A 22,656-nucleotide genomic window follows, 5' to 3' on the forward strand; every position below is an offset into this window, starting at 1 on the left:
TGTCATAATTATTTCATTACAATTTCAATATAAATAGAGTTATAAATTCTCGTTTTACTCAGCACATTTTGGTGTTTTTGTTGTTGTTGTTGTTTGTTTGTTTGTTTGTTTTTTGAGAAGGGGTCTTGCTCTGTTGCCCAGACTGGAGGGCAGTGGCATGATCATGGCTCACTGCAGTCTTAACCTCCTGAGCTGAAGCAATCCTCCCACCTCAGCCCTCTGGGTAGATGGGACTACAGGTGCGCACCACCATGCCTGGCTGATTTTTGTGTTTTTTGTAGAGACCAGGTTTCACCATGTTGCCCAGGCTGGTCTTGAACCCCTGGGCTCAAGCAATCCATCCACCTGGGCCTCCCAAAGTGGGGAGGGATTACAGGCATGAGCCAATGTGCCCAACTCCATTTCTGTTTTTAAGAATAATTCTTTTATTTCTGGTTTTATGTATTTTTACAAATAATTGACATGATAATGTAATATTCACAATGCTTCAAAAATGTGAAAAAGTATATGTGAATATTAATCACATAATTGATAAAATATATGAAATAATGAAGCCAAAGCAGTTCATTAAGAAATATTTATAAACATTAGGTATTGAATTTACAGATGTTGCCAAAGTTGTACATCTACGGGGCCAGTCCTCATAAATTCTGACTGATGTTTAACATGAGAGCAAGAAATACCCAATTAAGTAGTAAATTGAAAACCATCTAATCTTCTTCTGATATGTCTGTGACGTCTTCTTTCTACTTGTAAAGTCTCATTGCACGTTGAATAGGAGTCTTAACAGAGTCATAAGTCCATCCCTTCCTGGCACACAGCCTTTCAATGATGCCAGACATTTCATAGCCCTTGCTTAGAATGAAATCCTTAAAGGCAATTGGTCCATAAAGATCGTCAAGAATATCGGGTTCATCTGGCTTTTCAAGTAAGAGCTTGGGGTCAATCAAAGGTTGATCACTTCTTAGCTTTTTCCCCAACTTAGGCTTAAGGTACCATACTCCATACCTCATCTTCACACACTGTGCAGTGTAAGAATTCGGTGCCGTCTGGAGTTTCCTGTCCCAGTCTTTTTCCTGTGAGAAGGATTCGACCTCATCCATTTCATCTAGCTTTATTCTGTATTGCAGCTCTGAGACCCATTCTTTTATCTTCTTAATCTGTTGGTTTTCATAGGTTGCTCTCCACTTGGGGGTAAAGTCAAACAGATTCCTGATGGATTCTTCATCAACTCCCATGTCTCGAGCCCACTTGAAGTCATGCATTTTTCTCGATGTGTATCTATGTTGAAGAGAGTCAGAAACACACTCTGTTGTGCTTGGTGTATCTTCCTGAAGCAGTTCTTTTAGACAGGACGCTCGAATCTTGGGAGGCTCCAAGAAGTGATGGGACACTGGAGCTTTGGGAGGCTCTGGGGAGAGATGGGACACTCTAGTCTTGGGAGGCTCTGGGCGGAGACTGGACACCTGACGAGTCTTGGGAGGCTCAGGGCAAAGATGGGATGCCCGAGTCTCTGGAAGCCGTAGGCAGAATTCCCTACAAGAGTATTTACCAGGCTTGGTGGGTTCCTTGATTGTCTTCTCCCGGCCCTCACAATAAGCCCATGCCTTCTCCAGCTTCCTCTCAGGATCCAGCAGTTTCAGCATCTGTAGTAGGAGACTGGATACCCAACGAGTGTTGGGAGGTTGGGAGGTTCTGGGCGGAGATGGAACACTACAGTCTTGGGAGGTTCTGGGCAGAGACTGGACACCCGCATCTTGGGGGGCTCCGGGCGGAGACTGGACACCCGATGAGTCTCAGGAGGCTCCGGGCAGAGATGGGACACTCCAGTCTTGGGAGGCTCTGGGCAGAGACTGGACACCCGAGTCTTGGGAGGCTCTGGGCAGAGATGAGACACTCCAGTCTCAGGAGGCCCCGGGCGGAGACTGGACACCAGAGTCTTGGGAGGCTCTGGGCAGAGATGGGACACTCCAGTCTCGGGAGGCTCCAGGTGGAGACTGTACATCCGAGTCTTGGGGGGCTCTGGGTGGAGATGGGACACTCCAGTCTCAGGAGGCTCTGGGTGGAGACTGGACACCCGAGTCTTGGGAGGCTCTGGGCAGAGATGAGACACTCCAGTCTTGGGAGGCCCCGGGCAGAGACTGGACTGCGGGCAGAGATGGGACACTCCAGTCTTGGGAGGCCCCAGGTGGAGACTGGACACCAGAGTCTTGGGAGGCTCCAGGCAGAGATGGGACACCTGAGACTCGGGAGGCCTCGTGCAGAATTCCCCACAAGGGTATTTACCAGGCTCAGTGGGTTCCTTGGTTGTCTTCTCCTGGCCCTCACAATGAACCCATTCGTCCTCCAGCTTCCTCTCAGGATTCAGCAGTTTCAGCACCTGTAGTAGGAGACTGGACACTCGATGAGTATTGGGAGGTTCCGGGTGGAGATGGGACACTCCAATCTCGGGAGGCCCTGGGCAGACACTGGACACCTCCGTCTTGGGGGGCTCCGGGTGGAGGCTGGACATCTGCATCTTGGGGGGCTCTGGGCGGAGACTGTACACCCGACGAGTCTTGGGAGGCTCTGGGCAGAGACTGGACACCCAACGAATCTTGGGAGGCTCCGGGTGGAGAGTGGACACCCGTTGAGTCTTGGGAGGCTTGGGGCGGAGATGAGACACTGCAGTCTTGGTAGGCTCCGGGCAGAGACTGGACACCCGACGAGTCTTGGGAGGCTCCGGGCAGAGACTGGACACCCGACGATTCTTGGGAGGCTCCGGGCGGACACTGGACACCCGACCAGTCTTGGGAGGCTCCGGGCAGAGTCTGGACACCCGACGAGTCTTGGGAGGCTCCAGGCGGAGATGAGACACTGCAGTCTTGCGAGGCTCCGGGCAGAGACTGGACACCCAACGAGTCTTGGGAGGCTCCGGGAGAAGACTGGACACCCCACGAGTCTTGGGAGGCTCCAGGCAGAGACTGGACACCCGACGAGTCTTGGGAGGCTCCGGGAGAAGACTGGACACCCCACGAGTCTTGGGAGACTCCAGGCGGGGATGAGACACTCCAGTCTTGGAAGGCTCCAGGTGGAGACTAGACATCCGACGAGTCTTGGGAGGCTCCGGGCAGAGAATGGACACCTGAAGAGTCTTGGGAGACTCTGGGCAGAGATGAGATACGCGAGTCCCGGGAGGCTCCGGGCAGAGATGGGACACTCCAGTCTCGAGAGGCTCCAGGCGGAGACTGGACACCCGACGAGTCTTGGCAGGCTCTGCGCGGAGATGGGACACTCCAGTCTCGGGGGGCTCCGGGCAGAGGCTGGAGACCCAATGAGTCTTGGGAGGCTCTGGGCAGAGATAGGACACTCCAGTCTCAGGAGGCTCTGGGTGAGACTGGACACCGGAGTCTTGGGAGGCTCCGGGTGGAGATGGAACACCTGAGTCTCAGGAGGCCTCGGGCAGAATTCCCCACAGGGGTATTTACCAGGCTCGGTGGGTGCCTTGGTTGTCTTCTTCCAGCCCTCACGAGCCCATGCGTCCTCCAGCTTCCTCTCAGGATCCAGCGGTTTCAGTACCTGTAGTAGGAGATCTGGAGGCATATCTTCTCCCAGATTGGGGTACATGGCCAAGGGATGCTTGGCCATCAGCTGGGCTCCCTCTACGAATGCCTTCCATGCTGGCTGGGCTGGCAAGAGCTTGGAAAACAGGGCCACTTTCTTGAGCAGCTTTTTCTGCCTGCTTTTGGGGTCAGCTTGGGGACCTCTGTGAGAGATTTTGGGGAGTAAGAACTCATTAAGGCTACAAATGAGCATATCTTCGGGAGACGGACAGCCATAGTGGAAGTTGTCCATGCTCTCCTTTACAAATACCCAGTTCTAAATTTACAAGAAAAAATCAAACAACCCCATCAACAAGTGGGCAAAGGATATGAACAGACACTTCTCGAAAGAAGACATTTATGCAGCCAACAGACACATGAAAAAATGCTCATCATCACTGGCCATCAGACAAATGCAAATCAAAACCACAGTGAGATACCATCTCACACCAGTTAGAATGGCCATCATTAAAAAGTCAGGAAACAACAGGTGCTGGAGAGGATGTGGAGAAACAGGAACACTTTTACACTGTTGGTGGGACTGTAAACTAGTTCAACCACTGTGGAAGGCAGTGTGGCGATTCCTCAGGGATCTAGAACTAGAAATACCATTTGACCCAGCCATCCCATTACTGGGCATATACCCAAAGGATTATAAATCACGCTGCTATAAAGACACATGCACACATATGTTTATTGCGGTACTATTCACAATAGCAAAGACTTGGAACCAACTCAAATATCCATCAATGATAGACTGGATTAAGAAAATGTGGCACATATACACCATGGAATACTATGCAGCCATAAAAAAGGATGAGTTCATGTCCTTTGTAGGGACGTGGATAAAGCTGGAAGCCATCATTCTGAGCAAACTATCACAAGGACAGAAAACCAAACACTGCATGTTCTCTCTCACAGGTGGGAATTAAACAGTGAGAACACTTGGACACAGGAAGGGGAACATCACACACGGGGGCCTGTCGTGGGGTGGGGGGAGGGATAGCATTAGGAGATATACCTAATGTAAATGACGAGTTAACGGGTGCAGCACACCAACATGGCACATGTATACATATGTAACAAACCTGCACGTTGTGCACATGTACCCTAGAACTTAAAGTATAATAATAATAATAATAAAAACCAAATACTCAGTTCTGGGTGTCCATTGGCGGGAACCTCAGGCGCCTGTGCTTATGCTTCGCGATGTACTTGGAAGGCGGTTTGTCACAGTACCAGGGCTTGCAGTCCGTGCCCGGGGACCTCGGCTGGTCCCGCGGCCTCTGGTCCCCCATGGTGGCCCTCGCTGGGGTGCCATCTCTCCAGTTTCCGCGGTTCCTGATCCCTGCCGCTCTAGTCGCTAGGAGACCGCGAGCCACGCGCAGCCCAGGTTCTTCCTCGAAGCGGGGCAGCGCTGACGCCACCTGCGCAGCCCGGACTCTCCAGGATATGGTCAGCAACGGAGTGCCCAAGCCCCTGCTCAGTCCATGGTGTGTGGTCCATGGGATGGACAGAGCGCAGTTTCTTTTTCCATTCGCCTTTGGATGGACATTTTGGTTGTTTCTCGGTTTGGACTATGACAAATATTCTATGAACATTTGTGTCCATGTCTTTGTACGTACATATACTTTCATTTCTCCTGGATAAATTTTAGCTAGGAGTCCAATGGCGGGATCATATCATAGGTGTATGTTTAACGTTTTTAAGAAACGATCAAATTTTACAAAGTATTTACACTATTTCATATTCCTTCTACTAGTGTAGGAGCATTGCAGTTTTTTCACCTATGATCCAACACTTGGTATGGTTAGTCATTTTAATTTTGGCCATTCTAATAGGTGTTTAGTGGAATCTCATTGTGGTGTTTATTTGCATTTCATAATGACTACTGGAATTGAACATCTGTATATTTGCTTATTTGCAATCTTTATCTTTCCTTGGGTGAAGTTTCTGTACAATTTCTTTTCCATTTTTAAATTGTGTTGCTGGATATCATATTTCATTTTGAGAATCCTTGCTGTGTTCTAGATGTAAGTCCATTATCACATATATGATTTGCAAATTTTTTGCTTCATCCTTGGCTTTTCCCTTTCACTGTCTTAACAGTGATAAAGAGAAGTTTTTTAATTTGATGAAGTCCAACTTATCAATTTGATTTTTTACGGATTGTGCTTCTTTTGATGTATCTGTGAAAACTTTGCCTGCCCAAAGTTCACAAAGATTTTTTTATTTAAATCTGTTTAATTTTTTGTAAACAGCACACGATATAGATCAAAGTTTTTATTTGAAAAAACGTGTCTATTGCCTATGTACATATGATAAATTTCAGACCTATTTTTGTAAAGACTATCTTTTGTCCACTGAATTACCTTTGGAAATTTGTAGAATATAAGTTGTCTATATTTTTTATGGGTCAATTTCTGGGCACTCTTTTCCAGATTTTTTTCTCACACAAATTTTGCACTCTGTTGATTACTTTAGCTTTGTAATAAATCTAGAAATTAGTCTGTATTAGTCCTTTAACAACATTCTTTTACAAAGTTGGTTCTTCTAGGTCCTTTGAATTTCTATAAACATTTTAAAATCAGTCTGTCAATGTCTAAAAAAATCCTGTTGGGATTTTGATTAGGATTTGGTTGAATCCATAGATCAATTTGAGGATAATTGACATATTAACAATAGGAAGTCTTCTGACCACTGAAAAAGGTACATTTTTCCATTTGTTTATGTTATTTTTAATTTTCTCAGGAATATTTTGTATTTCTTAGTGTATACAACTTTCACATTTTTTTCTCTCCAGAGTTTTCCTAAATATTGTTTTTGATACTGTTATTGTTATTTAAATTGCAATTCCCAATTTTTTGTTGTTAGTATATACAAATATTGATTTTTGTATATCTATCTTGTATCATACAACCTTGGTAAACTCACTTTTTACTTTCAGGAGCATTTTTGTAGATTTCATTGAATTTTCTTTATATATGATAATGTCATCTGTGAATAAAGACAGTTTCTCTTCTTTCTTTCAAAATTGAATATCTTTATCCCCCTCCAGTCCAGTTGGAATCCTTGATTTTCCTTTGAATCATATCAGTTAAATTCTTATCTCTCTTGTGATGTTTAAAACGATACCTACGAAAAAGCTTTCTTTTAAAAAAATTATAGACAAATTCAGCTTGCATTATTCCTTTACCATATTTTCTCAGCACATAATAATTTTTTTCCATACATTCTTATCCATTTTTAAAAAGTTTTCTTATTTCCCTTGTTAGGTGCAGCTGAACAATATTTTCTACCATTACTAGCAGGTATACCCTAGTTCCTCCTTGTAAATGAGGCATGATCAATGCCTTTCTTGCCTTTGGCTCGTCCTCTGTAAAATAGGCACAATGTATATTCCTCTTAGGTTTCTCATTAAATCCAAGAAATGGATTATGTGTAAATCAAGATAATCTATATAACATGATTTTGTATAGTGTCTGGCACAGAATAAGCATCCAGTAAAGTATTGTTATTTTATATAGGATTACTACAATTTGAAAATAAAATAGTCTACATTCGATGTCTAAATAAAGGAGAAGCAGAAATCATACAGATCTATTTACTTGTCACAAATATTTTCATTTATCAATTATAAGAATCTGTTAAACTCTCAACATATTTGGTAGATTTCACAATGCATTGTTGGTAAGACCATTTTGATATGGATTTATTTTTAACTTTCTTACTTGGAAAAATTCCATGGACTGTATGTTAAATTCAAGAGCCAATGCTTCAACAATTCTCTATAACAGTACTCTAACTAGCAAGCTCATATGAGTATTCACTTATCTAAAATGGGTGAGGGTTTGAATAAAACTTCTATATTTTAAATAATCCCAGAGAAAAACACACACTGAAGCTCCTAAAGGGCAACTGGGCATCTTCAAAATTTTTCATGTGACTGTTCATTAAAACAGTTTTTGTACCTTACAGCCACTTCATTTTTTTCACTTTTCAAAGTAGAATATTATACAAAAGACTCATATCCAGAATATATAAATAATTATTAAAATGTAACAATGAGACAACAGAGAACACAAAACAAAAATGTATAATACATAGTAGTTTAACATGTATAGAGATATATAGCTAAAGAAATAATTATAGTTGTGTGTACATATTGGTTAGTATACATGCATATATTTTATAGCTCTGTCTGCTGAGAAACTAGAAAAAAATATCACCTAAGTAGCCAAAAGTACATCCAGTGTCCAGATCTTGGTTTCTAAATACCATTCTCCAAAACAACAAAAACAAAACAGAGATATCCTTGGAGAAATGAGTAATTCTAGGCTTGGGGCAGTGAAAACACAAGATGAGCCTGGAGTATTATGTAATGCCAGAAAATAGGAAGTTCTCAGAAAACAAAAGAATAAGAGCAGATCAGGAGCCAAACTAAAAGAGCACTCAATGGCCAAAGTTAAAACAATTTAAGCAACATGAGAATTAAAATTTAAAAATTATAACACAATATAAAATAAAATATCCATGAGTCCATACTGATACAAATAATTGTACAAATAAATAAATGACAAAAAGGTGCAACTCTGTCTTACGAAGAATTTCAAAAAATGTACATAGATACTTCTCCCCCCAGGAGGTGGAATTTAAATGCCCTCCCCAGAGTGTGGGCTGCATTCTAAAAAATTGAATATGGAAAGGGAAAAATAGTAACATTTTAGTGGAGAAGCCTGGCAGTCCTCTCCTTAACCAAGTGATCAATGTTAATATCAGCAGTGAGAAGTCACGTTGGTATCATGCACTCCTCTGATAGGATGTGCTGAGAAAGACTCCACCTCTGTAGTATTCTTTCCTAAAATCCAGAATCCTAGTCTAATGAGGAGAAAACATCTAACAAACCCAAGTCCAGGGACATTCTACAAAATTCTCAAGTACTCCTCAAAACCATAAAGGTCATGGGAAACAAGCAAAGTCTGAGAACCAGTCATAGACTTTAGATTAAAGAGACATGAAAACTAAATTCAATGTGGTAGGCTGGGTTGGATCCTGGTGCTGAAAAGGGACATGGGTATAAAAAATCTACAAATCTGAATAAAGTCTGAAGTTTAGTTAATAGTAACATGTCAATGTTAATTTTTTAGTTTAAATACATGTACAATGTAAGATATTAATTTTAGGGGAAGCTGAGCAAAATGTGCATGAAAATGCTTTGTACAGTGTTTGCAACTGGTTCATAAATCAAAAATTATTCTGAAATAAAGGGTTTCCATTTTAAACTACATATTGCATCATGACAAATTATCAGCAAATCACTATTAATCATACAAGAAAGATGTAGCTTCTTTAAAATGCATACTTGTGGCCTCTCTCTCCTCATATATAGTAAAACATAATTTTTTCGAAGTGGAGCCAGTCATCTACATTTTACATGGTCTCTAAATTATACACACCAATATGTGAGAATTACTTTTCTGAAGCCCTGTGCCTTTTATAGGCCCCAAAGACTTTCAAAGATTTAAAAAACCACAGTAGTTATGGTATTATCCAAAGTCACCAAATTTGGAGAAAATTAAATTTCAGCAAGTGCTATATGGGAATGTAAAAATCAGACAGTGGAGCCTGTGGACAAAATAATTCACTTAGATACACGTACATAACTGGTGGACCCACAGGATAATGAAGTCATGATAGAAGAGTAAAGAAGATACAAAGTTTGGTGAGTACCTGACTGGCAGTGAAAAAAACTAGGAGTGAAAGCAACTTACTTGTGCAAACAGCCCTTCTTGGGTTAAAGAAAACTGACATCACTATAGAGTTCAGAGAAATTACAACTGGCCTGTTCAATCAACAAGCAACAACTGCCTTAGTATGAAGTGTTACTCCAGAAATGAATAATGTAGCTTACAAGCAAAACCAACACCAACAAGCTAATAAGTAATGTTCAAGGAAGTCAAAATGCTCTGAGCAGAGTAGCATGTAATGACTAAGTATATAAGAAAATTAAAATAAACAATCAAAATCAATGTAATGAAGTGCATTGATTTAATGGAGTCAAAATAATCCCAGTTCTGACATCTTTGTGTGCCTCTGACTGCTCTTAGTTACCTACAACCTTTACTGCAGACTTAACTCAGGACACCATTTTCATGCTCCAGCAGACTCATGTTATCTGCAACCTTGCTGCCTCTTCCACCCACATGCGGCACCTGCCAGCCTTTCTCAGATATTCAATCATTTTCATTCTGATCCAACCCACTTCAGAATTATTTTGCTTTTATTAGCTCTTGGTAAGTTTACTTTCTGTGATGATTAATTTTCTGTGTCAACTTGGCTAGACTAAGGTGCCCAATTATTTGGTCAAACAGTCTAGATGTTGCTGTGGAGGTATTTTTTAGATGTGATTTAACATTTTATACCAGTAGACTTTGAATAAATCAGATTTACCCTCCATAGGATGGGTGAGCATCATCCAATCAGTTGAAGGCCTTTAGGAAAAAGATAAAAGTTCCCCCTCAAAGACGGAATTCTCCCTCCAGACTGAAACACAGTAATCCGTTTGAGTTTCCAGCCATTAGAATCAAGACTGCAACATCAACTTTTGCCTGAATTTCTAACCCACAACCAGCTCTGCAGACTTTGGATTTGCCAACCCCCACAGTTGCATAAACCAATTCCCTAAAATTTCTCTATCTATCTACCTACCTATCTACAAACATATATGTATCTATCCTATTATTTCTATATATATAAATCTTATATCCTATTATCCTATGTATCCCCCTCTCTCTCTTATATACACACACACACACACACACACACACATACACACACACACACATATTTTCTTATCTTTCTGGAGAACCTTGATTAATACACTATTCGTTTTGATCATTTTTCTACCAGTAACAATGTTCATATCTTGTCTTATGATGATATACACTGCAGCAATTTTACCACTGCTACACCCACTGACAATTTTTCTTAGCAAGGTATAAAATATAGTTAAGGAATAAGAAATAATATAGACTTAAAGATTTCCATTTTGCTTTTTGAATCAAAAAGCATAGAAGAATTATTCCACACATTGGCTGACTATCAGAATCACTTGTGGCCCATCTTAAAAGTATATATGCCAAGGTTCTACCCCGAGCCTGCAGAATCAAAATTCCTCCCATTGATAATGATTCACAGTCAAGGGCTGAAATCCCTGGATACATAGTAATTTGATCATAGTATCTCAGATAGGATATAGTCCAGCACTACCGTTATTAATAAAGAATTTGAGGCAAAAAGAGAACAAATGACTTACACAAGTTCTCAAAAAGTAAGAATGAACAGTGTTAGGCTAATATTTTTCATATTTCTAGAAGATTCATCCTATTTTCTGGTATAGATAAATTCCAGAAAAATATGACAGTATTCCTGTCTCCTTGTATGCACATTTGTCATCTGGTCCATTGTTCCAATTCACAAATATAAACATACTGCAATATTTAGAAAATAATTGAGTAGTGGCAGCTCTATTTTATAAGGAGGTTCAGGTACAAATGACACTCTCTAGTACATAGTTAGAGGACTTCACAAATGGCTAAAATGTTGGCAATTTTGTGTGTTGTTAAAGTAATAAAACTTTGAGGACAGGTAAATGTTACTGCATCATATCCTCTGATTTAATTAAAAAAGACTGCTCTCACTTTCCTATTGACAGAATTTTGTAGATGCATTTAACAAACTGTCATTATTCTTAGCTTATTTTCTAGTAGCAAGCAAAATAATTCCAGAATCACTTCATATCATGGATATGAATAATGTAGAATAATCAATCATCTCAGTTGTCCATGAGTGCTGATTTAATCTTATTCCTTGGCTTCTAATGCAAAATTTACATCTTTTACAGAATTTCCAATTCACAGAGTACTGTACACATACACACATAACCAGCTAAAAGACATGTTCTCAGCTAATGTCCAACATTGGAAGAGCAGGAAAATATATGCAATATTAGTATTATTTACAGACAGATTGTTACCATTTTAACCTCGATTTTGAAATACAGATTGTTGGCCAGGCACATGGTGCCTCAAGCCTGTAATCCCAGCACTTTGGGAGGCTGAGGTGAGTGGATCACGAGGTCAGGAGTTGAAGACCAGCCTGGCCAAGATGGTGAAACCTCGTCTCTACTAAAAATACAAAAAAAATTTAGCTGGGCATTGTGGCGGGCACCTGTAATCCCAGGTACTCGGGGGGCTGAGGCAGAGAATTGCTTGAACCCGGGAGGTGGAGGTTGCAGTGAGCGGAGATCATGCCACTGAACTCCAGCCTGGGTGACAGAGCAAGACTCCATCTGAAAAAAAAAAAAAAAGAAAAAAGAAAAAAAGAAATACAGGTTGTTAATTCTATGTTAAAACCACAGCTCTTAAGAATAACATATATATACATATATATTTATGTATATACACACACATATATATTCATACCACAATTCACATAAAGGTCCAAAGTTTAGCTGGTTTTAACATTAGTGATCAAAGCCTAATATATATAGGCAAATGTACGCATTCAATACACATGTGAACACACCACAGTTTTCTAAGATATTATTGAACTTTTTACAAAATGTTGAGTTGTGATTTTATAAAAATAGTTCTAATATTATATTATATTACTATCTGTGTGTTCATTTGACCTAACAGTACTCCTTACAAAGAAAAGAGTCTGAAGGATATTCTGCATCATCCCGCTGTGAAACAGCTTTATGATGCCAAGTGTCCCATACAGAGATTTACTCCAATGAACTGGTTTAATTTAGAATGTGACCTAACCAGTTATATTTAATAGCATGGCTAGGAAAATCAGCCCCATAGTCTAAAAACCAGTATCTCTGGGAAAAAAATGAAGTAGACTTCTGGTTTTGCACAGGATATTGTGATTGCTATTTCCATTGCTCCTTTTACATTTATAACAAATGAATAAGCTGAATATGATTTTTCATTTTGTAGCCACAATCTCTGTAGACAAACTGATCAACTGAAATACTTACATTGATTTGGTCAATATATTTATCAATGAATAATGATTTAGGAAGTTATTTTCATGATTTGGACAATTGTGCACCTGGATTCATTTACAAACTATTGTCTTTTTCTAAATGTTAGAGATGTTTGATGCGAGGAAGAAAAACTTAAGGAGGGAGACTCACATGGAGGAAATTGCATTTTTCTCTACAGCATAATTCAGGAATACATTGGATTAGAAGTCAAAGTGATGATTTGGAAGGAACTAAAAGCACCGATATTTGATAGAGACCTGGTGAACTAGGGAAGCAATTCTAAATAGACTATTTTGGATGTGGAACAGATATTTCCAGTCATCACTGGAGTTTTTAGTCCTTGACAGTGATTTAAGGTCTTCGGAATGCTAAGCAATGTTACAATACCTGCACATACAACACAGTCATATGCTTTGCCACCAGTAGCTGCTCTCAGTGTTGCAGGACTTGTCCTTAGTTCAGCTAAAGACTAGCTCCTCGTCCGTCCCACAGCCATGAAAATTCAGGCTTGCTGACGGTTTGAAGGGTGAGCAAAGCAGAGTCTTATTGGGTGAAAAGGGAAAAAGGGGGAAGAGGGACTCTCCGCAAGGCCAGAGTTCTTGCCCGTGCACTTCCCACCTCATGCTGTTTAAATCCCAGGTTCTACACAGGAAGAGGTGGGGCCAGGCTTCTCCCTGCTGCAAAGGGTGCAAACTCCTGTGTCTCCACCCAGTGTGCAGGCTGGTTGGTGTTTTCCTGGGGGACCTCCTCCCACCTGGCTGTCTTATTCCCCCCTCTAAAGAAGTACATCTAACTGCTGTTAGAATAAGGATAAGGATAAGGATAAGAACGAAGACTGATCTTAACTGCTTCCTGCTGACAAGGGGCGCTGTTTTGGGGAAACAGCAGCCAGATCGCCCTCAGAGCAGAAGGAGCAGAGTCAGAGGCTCTGGTTTTATGACCGTTTGGAGTTTGATGGCCTGAAGGCAAGAACAGATAATCTGGGTTATTAGAAAGCATGTGTCGGCCAGGCGCGGTGGCTCAAGCCTGTAATCCCAGCACTTTGGGAGGCCAAGGCAGGCGGATCACAAGGTCAGGAGTTCAAGACCAGTCTGGCCAACATAGTGAAACCCTGTCTCAACTAAAAATACAAAAAATTAGCCGGGTATGGTGGTGTGTGCCTGTAATCCCAGCTACTCGGGAGGGTGAGTCAGGAAAATCGCGTGAACCCGGGAGGCGGAGGTTGCAGTGAGCCAAGATTGCACCATTGTACTCCAGCCTGGCCAACAGTGCGAGACTCCTCCTCAAAAAAGAAAAAAGGAAACATGTATCAAAATGAAACAAGGGGAAGGGTAACAATAGTTCAAAACTTATAAAGCCCTTTTACCAGTTTGCATGGGGACGGGGAGACCAAATTCCCAGCTGGTAAAATACTTCACCCTTTTGCCAGTATGTTGGGCTTCTCGGTTCCCCCTCCCCTGAGCCTAACCCCAAGCCAACCAGTTTAAAGTTTGGGAAATTAACTCTTTCCAGTTTGGAGGATGCATCTGAGGGAAGTGTTCCATAGTACAGGGACACAATTACCTATTAGTGAAGAGAGGACAGAGGGGGAGAGAAGAAAAAATAAGATACTTTTTTTTCCAAAGGAGTCCCAGGGGTTCAGGATGCATTCGAAAGGGGTACAGACTGAAGATGAATGGCTACCCATCTAGAAAGAGGGGAGCAGGCATCCCTGGTTCCCTTCTCTGCCTGACAGATACCCGAGGTACGTGAGAGAGACAGGGAAGAGAGTCCTCTTTGCCTCTTCTGTCCTTGCATCCCCAAGTCCTGTCAACCTTGGCAGATGTGGCCATGAGTGTAAAAGCGGCTTGCACCCATGAAGCAGGGGGTCGAACAGGTGGGAATCATCTGCTCCTTCCCACGTATGCCCTATCTTCCCTGCTGTCGGTAGCCTTGAATTCTCTAGACCTCATTTATGCCATGGATACTAATGTGGCCTTTATCCATGAAACAGGAAGCTTGGGCTTGGCTTAATCGGCAGGAATCAGCCACACTCACGTGCACGGTGCCTTTTAACCTCTGTTGTCGTCTGCCTCTGGATCCCTTAGATCTAGTCTTCTTTCCTAGGGCTTTGACTCAAAGCTTGGAATTAGTTTCGGACAAAAATGTATCTCATGGGGGTGTTGCATGGACTCCTTATCATAAGCTGAATGCTAAGGTGAAACTGTGGAACTGAGTCCTCCTCCAACAAGGGAGAGAGAAAAGGATGTCCTGTGACACACCCAAACACCTGGTGGCTATAGTTATGCTTGCTAGGATTTGGGTGCATGGTGTTTGTCTTTGGTTAGCTGGCTTGTTCTTACTTTCCCAAAAGGAAACCTCCGAGTAATGAGCATCCTATTGATTCCAATCCCCTGGCAGGATTTGCAGGATAATTGCTCAGAATCAGAATATTGATCCAGATTTTTACATTATCCATCCCTCTTGTTCTTTCTGAGCTGCAGCCAGAGATTGCTGGTTGGTTCACAGGAACAAGCAGGGTTAGTCTAAAAGGTAAGTGAAAACTTAAAAACAACTAGTGCGTTTAGAATTTAATGACAAATGTACGATAAGTTTTGGAACCTAATTTCTCTCCAGTCCTCATGTTTGTTAAAAAAACAAATCATCATAGGACTGGCGGTTTTTAAAACAGACCTTAGTCTTATACTTGGCCTGATTATTTGCATAAAGTGCAGCAAGAATGATTCTTTCTACATAGGTCTTTTGGATTGGCTTTGATGGAGCTCTATTCCCCAAGGGATCTCAGGTAAGACCTTTTAAAGCTGAGCCCAGCCATGGGTTTAACCTCAAATACCTGTGAGTTGGGCGATCCTTGTCTCTTAAGGTCCCAAGATAAACTTAGAGGTCCTGGATCTGGTATATAATTGCTCACAGTAGTCTCTTGTAATCCTTTTATTTCCATGGCGTCAGTTGTAACACCATTTCATCGTTTTCTGATTTTATTTATTTGTATCTTGTGTCTTTTTTTTTTACTTAGTCTAAAGGTTTGCCAATTTTCTTGATCTTTTAACAAATCTTTTTTCATTTATTTTTTCTATTGCTTTTTTTCTCTATTTTATGTATTCCTGGTCTAATCTTTGTTCTTTCCTTCTTTCTGCTAACTTTGGGCTAGTGTTTCCTTCTTTTTCTAATCTCTTTAGGTGTAGAGTGAGATTGTTTATTTGAGATATTTCTTCATTTTTAATGCAGGCATGTATTGTTATGAACTTATCTCTGTTAACTCAAGTTTATCCTAAAGCTGCCTCCTTATATATTTTAAGTTCAGCCTAAAGGTTTCTCTGTACATTATAAAGTATAACCTAAATGGAGTTGTACACAGACCATACCCTACTTTTCTGCTGATCACCAAGTTTTGGCCAAACCTGGCCAACTGTTCAAATCATGTTCAAATAAGGCAAACTATGAGCTGGAACCAATCTGACTGTTTCTATACCTCACTTTGGTTTTCTGTATGTCACTTTCCTTTCAATGTCCATAAATCTTCTTCTACCACCTGGCATGCTGGAGTCTCTGAGCCTACTCTGGCTCAGGAGACTGCCCAATTTGCAAATCGTTCTTTGCTCAATTAAACTCTTTTAAATTTAATTCAGCTATATTTTTTCTTTTAGCATCTCTTAGTATTGCTTTTGCTGCATCCCATAAGTTTTGGTATGTTGTGTTTACATTTTTATAATATTTTGTATGAAATATCTTTTCTCCATTCTTTCACTTTCAGCCTATGTGGGTCTTTAAATATAAAGTAGGTCTCTTGTAGAAAGCATATAGTTGAATCTTCTTTTGTTTAAATATTTTTTATTCATTAACCTATTTTATAGTTATAGTTATTTTTATACTTTGTTACTTCTGTCTTCTAACTTCCATACAAAAATTAAAAGTGATTTGTGCACCACCAATACAGTATTACAGTATTCTGTATTTATCTATAGTCACCTGTACCAGACAGCTTTATACTTTTATATGCTTTCATTTTGCTGTTTAGCATTTTTTATTTCAACTTTAATGACTCCATCTAGCATTTCTTGTAAGGCAGGTATAGTGCGGATGAACTCTCTCAGATTTTGTTTATTTTGGAATGTCTTTAGCTCTCCTTCATTTTTGAAGAAATGTCTTGCTAACTATAGTATTTTTGTTGGCAAGTTTTTTTTTTCCCATTCAGCACTTTGTACATATATCATCCTACTCCTTCTGGTCAGCAAGGAAATCCTCTGAGTCTTATTGAGGTTCACTCATGTGGGACAAATCGCTTTTCTCTTGCTTTCAAAATTCTGTATCTTTGACATTGACAATTTAATTATAATGTATCTTACATGGATTTCTTTGGATTCACCTTTTTTGGGATCCATTGGCTTCTAGAATCTGGATGTCTTTTTTCTTCCCCAGATTTGGGAAGTTTGGGGCAATTAATTTTTAAATAAACTGTTTTTTTTTTTTCTCTTTCTCTTTCCCCTCTGCAACTTCCATAATGCATACAGGGGTCTGTTTGATAGTGTCCCATAAGACCCTTAGACTTTGTTCATTCTTTTTCATTCATTTTTCTTTTTCTCTTATTGCATAATTTCAGATTACCCATTTTTGAGTGCACTGATTCTTTTTTTCTGCCTGATCAAGTCAGCTGTTGAGCCCTTCTAGTGATTTTTTTCTATCACTGTAGTTATTGCATTCTTTAGCTCCAAAACTTTCTGCTTCATTCTTTTTTTAAAGGAAATTTCTCTCTACTTCGAAATGTCATTTTGTTCATGCATCATTTTCCTGAGCTCATTAAAAATCTTCATGACAGGTATTTTGAATTCACTTTTAGGTAATTCATATCTGTTTCTTTAAGGTCAATTTCTGGAGATTTATTTTGTTCTTTTTTTTTTCATTGGGCCATTTTTCCTTGTGTCTTGTACTTTCTGTGATTTTGTGTTGGTATCTGGGTATTTGAAAAATCAGCCAACTCTCCCAGTCTTTAAGGATTAGCTTTATACACGGAAAAATCTTAACCAACAAGCCTGGCTAGAGATTCTGGGGGCCTCTCAAGTCTTTTCTGTGAATGTGTCTTCTCTAGACATATGTGCAGATTCCTAACTAGAGGGATTTGCCAGTTTCTTGTTTTAAGGAGCTTGTAATCTCTTGCTCCTTCTGTGTCTTTTTGTTTCACCATGGGTCATCTGAAGCAGAAACATGACCATACAGTCTAGCCCTTTTTTACTTGCAGTGGAACCCCAGGTATCTAAAGTATGCTGGGTTCTGTCAGCTCCCCACATCAAGAGAGACAGAAACCAGTACCTCAGGCAGTCCCATGAAAAGCCAGATGTTGAACACGTGCTCTACTCTTCTATTTCTCCCTGAATAAGAAACTGCCAACCTCTATTGACCTCTGTCTGCTGTACCATGATTCCTGGGTAGCAGCAGCGTGATGCACAGCTCTTTTTTGTTGTCAGGGTCCCCCAGGTATCTAGAATGTGCTTGCCCCTGTTAGTGCTCCCAGACAGGTGGGCAAAAGCCAGTCCCTCATCCAGCCCCCTGGAAAGTAAAAACATTGGAAGTACAGCCCAGTCTTTTATTTCCCTCCCCAGGGAGAAGCCAGAAACTAGAAGCTGGGAGTTTTCTCCCAAGCATATGGCACTCTACTGGGGAAGAGATTATAGCATGAGTGCCATGAATTTTCATATAGGCCTGGATGTGACTGGCTTTGTACTTGTCTGGAGTGCAGGAGCCCCTTAACTGGTGTCTGGATTTCTCACAGAGGGAGTTAGTCCATGTTTTATTGCCAAATCTGTCTCCATGGGAGGAAGGAGGATCTAATGCTTCCCATTTTGCCATTTTATGATGTCACTCTCTGTACCTTGGGCTTTTTTAATAGGAGAGAGAAATAAACTTCTATTGTGCTTACAATTTTTTTGCATTTTTATTTTTGATGCAGCTAAATCTAATCCTAACGGATACAAAGAGATCCCTTCTTTGAGTGGTAGATAATATGATACTTTAAAAACTTTACAAATCTAGGAGTATATAAGTCTAAGATTCAGTGCATTTTTTCTCCCAAATATTTTATGAAAAAGAGGAACTTTAAAATAATAATGAGAATATATACAACTACAATTCCCAGGAAAGAAAATCCTCCTCTTTATTTTTGGTTTTACAGACAGGAAAATAATGGGCCTCATGCTGTTTTGGTTAACTGGGAAAAACAGAGGAGATGTCTGGATAGTAACCTGTTAGCTAGCCTCACACTCCACATCTCTCCTTTTTGGGTTGTATACTTAGCCTGCATCAGAAACAAGAATCAGCTTGTATTAAATAAATGGTCTCACTTTATTTATATTTAATCATTTGGGAAATGAAATAGAACCATTAGAATAGATAATAGACGTCAGTTTTAAAAATAAATACTGAGGCAAAATAAATTTCTTTACTTTTCCATGACATTTTTCTGGAAGCAGGAGCCTATTAGACTGTTACAATGTTCTATTCCATTGACTTATCTCCAGGTTCCCTTTTTTAAAAGACTCGATCTTTTGAATGCCTTTACATTCACCATTTATATGTACTTACCTACTTACCACTTCTGCATCACTAGTACTCTGTCTGAATTCAAATTTTGTATGTCTCATGCAAAACTCAAAATCCAACTGTGCAGTTTCTTGACCAAAAAAGATGGGGGGGAGTGCTGAATGTCACTATCTAAATAAAAAAGAATTTTACTGAGTAGTGGTGGCCTGGAGATTGAGTTATGTGGAGGTTCTAATTGTGAATTTCAAGTAAATATGAGTAAGCCACCCATTTGGATGGCACACAGAAATATACTATTAATAATTTTCTGGAACATCTTAATTGAAAGAGAAAACATAATTAGAAGCTGAAGACACTCATTTTATTTCTCAACTAAGCTTGGTTTGTATACCTTCTAGCCAAAAATAAAGGAAATTTCTTGTTCAGTCTTTCCAGAAGCAGCTCTAATAACTAAATATCCAAGGACATCTTGCAGAGGTTTTTTTCCCCAAAGTTGTGAGAGCTTGGTAAAGATCAACTGCGGGAAACTTCTATGGAACTTAAAAGATTGAAAACAACTAAGAGCCCCCCCTCAGATGTTTTCTGCTTATCCTCTCTTTGCACATCTGCTCACCCACATAGCTTTCTGTCACATGTTTTTACTTTCCTGTTTACTCTTTCTGCTGAAGAACCAGATAGCCTTGAAAAGATTAACTTTATTCTGTGTCATGCATCAACAACACAATTTGTCAACTTGAATCTTTATTACCGGTGATCACATAAAAGCTGAAAAACACAATATGATTTCTTTCTTCACCTAGAAGTTGAATTTTTCACCCTAAAAAAAATTGCTCGGCTTGTAAATGGAACACATTTTATTTAAGAATCATTCAGAAAGAACAAGGAAAACAGACTGGAAGGAGCCAAGATGGCCAAATAGGAACAGCTCCAGTCTACAGCTCCCAGCGTGAGCCATGCAGAAAACGAATGATTTCTGCATTTCCAACTGAGGTACGGGGTTCATCTCACTGGCGATTGTCGGACAGTGGGCGCAGGACAGCGGGTGCAACGCACCAAGTGTGAGCCGAAGCAGGGTGAGGCATCGCCTCACCTGGGAAGTGCAAGGGGTCAGGTAATTCCCTTTCCTAGCCAAGGAAAGGGGTAACAGACGGCACATGGAAAACTGGGTCACTTCCACCCTAATACTGTGCTTTTCCGATGGTCTTAGCAAACGGCACACCAGGAGATTAGATCCCGCGCCTGGCTTGGAGGGTCCCATGCCCACGGAGCCTCACTCATTGCTAACACAGCAGTCTGAAATCAAACTGCAAGGCGGCAGCGAGGCTGGGGGAGGGGACACATTCAAAGCCGTGTGTAGAGGGAAATTTATAGCACTAAATGCCCACAAGACAAAGTAGGAAATACCTAAAATTGACACCCTAACATCACAATTAAAAGAACTAGAAAAGCAAGAGCAAACACATTCAAAAGCTAGCAGAAGGCAAGAAATAACGAAGATCAGAGCAGAACTGAAGGAAATAGAGACACAAAAAACCCTTCAAAAAATCAATGAATCCAGGAGCTGGTTTTTTGAAAAGATCAACAAAATTGATAGACCGTTAGCAAGACTAATAAAGAAGAAAAGAGAGAAGAATCAGATAGATACAATAAAAAATGATAAAGGGGATATCACCACCGATCCCACAGAAATACAAACTATCATCAGAGAATACTACAAACACCTCTATGCAAATAAACTAGAAAATCTAGAAGAAATGGATAAATTTCTCGACACATACACTCTCCCAGCACTAAACCAGGAAGAAATTGAATCTCTGAATAGACCAATAACAGGCTCTGAAACTGTGGCAATAATTAATAGCTTACCAACCAAAAAAAGTCCAGGACCAGATGGATTCACAGCCGAATTCTACCAGAGGTACAAGGAGGAGCTGGTACCATTCCTTCTGAAACTATTCCAATCAATAGAAAAAGAGGGAATCCTCCCTAACTCATTTTATGAGGCCAGCATCATCCTGACACCAAAGCCTGGCAAAGACAAAACAAGAAAAGAGAATTTTAGACCAATATCCCTGATGAACATCGAGGCAAAAATCCTCAATAAAATACTGGCAAACCGAATCCAGCAGCACATCAAAAAGCTTATCCACCATGATCAAGTGGGCTTCATCCCTGGGATGCAAGGCTGGTTCAACATATGCAAATCAATAAACGTAATCCAGCATATAAACAGAACCAAAGACAAAAACCACATGATTATCTCAATAGATGCAGAAAAGGCCTTTAACAAAATTCAACAACCCTTCATGTTAAAAACTCTCAGTAAATTAGGTATTGATGGGATGTATCTCAAAATAATAAGAGCTATCTATGACAAACACACAGCCAATATCATACTGAATGGGCAAAAACTGGAAGCATTCCCTTTGAAAACTGGCACAAGGCAGGGATGCCCTCTCTCACCACTCCTATTCAACATAGTGTTGGAAGTTCTGGCCAGGGCAATCAGGCAGGAGAAGGAAATAAAGGGTATTCAATTAGGAAAAGAGGAAGTCAAATTGTCCCTGTTTGCAGATGACATGATTGTATATCTAGAAAACCCCATCGTCTCAGCCCAAAATCTCCTTAAGCTGATAAGCAACTTCGGCAAAGTCTCAGGATAAAAAATCAATGTACAAAAATGACAAGCATTCTTATACACCAATAACAGACAAACAGCCAAATCATGAGTGAACTCCCATTCACAATTGCTTCAAAGAGAATAAAATACCTAGCAATCCAACTTACAAGGGATGTGAAGGACCTCTTCAAGGAGAACTACAAACCACTGCTCAATGAAATAAAAGAGGATACAAACAAATGCAAGAACATTCCATGTTCATGGGTAGGAAGAATCAATATTGTGCAAATGGCCATACTGCCCAAGGTAATTTATAGATTCAATGCCATCCCCATCAAGCTACCAATGACTTTCTTCACACAACTGGAAAAAACTACTTTAAAGTTCATATGGAACCAAAAAAGATAACACATTGCCAAGTCAATCCTAAGTCAAAAGAACAAAGCTGGAGGCATCACGCTACCTGACTTCAAACTATACTACAAGGCTACAGTAACCAAAACAGCATGGTACTAGTACCAAAACAGTGATATAGACCAATGGAACAGAACAGAGCCCTCAGAAATAATGCCACATATGTGCAACTATCTGATCTTTGACAAACCTAACAAAAACAAGCAACGGGGAAAGGATTCCCTATTTAATATATGGTGCTGGGAAAACTGGTTAGCCATAAGTAGAAAGCTGAAACTGGATCCCTTCCTTACACCTGATACAAAAATTAATTCAAGATGGATTAAAGACTTAAATGTTAGACCTAAAACCATAAAAACCCTAGAAGAAAACCCAGGCAATACCATTCAGGACATCAGCATGGGCAAGGACTTCATGTCTAAAACACCAAAAGCAATGGCAACAAAAGTCAA

The 22,656-nt window shown here is 40.3% G+C and overlaps 1 protein-coding gene across 1 annotated transcript; it reads right to left on the minus strand.

Moving 5' to 3' along the window:
- Positions 1–710: 710 nt before the first annotated feature.
- Positions 711–4,879, minus strand: FAM47C (family with sequence similarity 47 member C). Its single transcript, XM_034950763.1, is given in 5 exon segments — positions 711–1,568; positions 1,673–2,290; positions 2,381–3,372; positions 3,375–3,858; positions 4,736–4,879. Coding segments are annotated over 5 exon segments (3,096 nt in total).
- Between the last annotated feature and the right edge of the window lie 17,777 nt (positions 4,880–22,656).

This window comes from Pan paniscus, chromosome X (genome assembly GCF_029289425.2).
Source record: "Pan paniscus chromosome X, NHGRI_mPanPan1-v2.0_pri, whole genome shotgun sequence".
Classification (NCBI taxonomy): domain Eukaryota; kingdom Metazoa; phylum Chordata; class Mammalia; order Primates; family Hominidae; genus Pan; species Pan paniscus.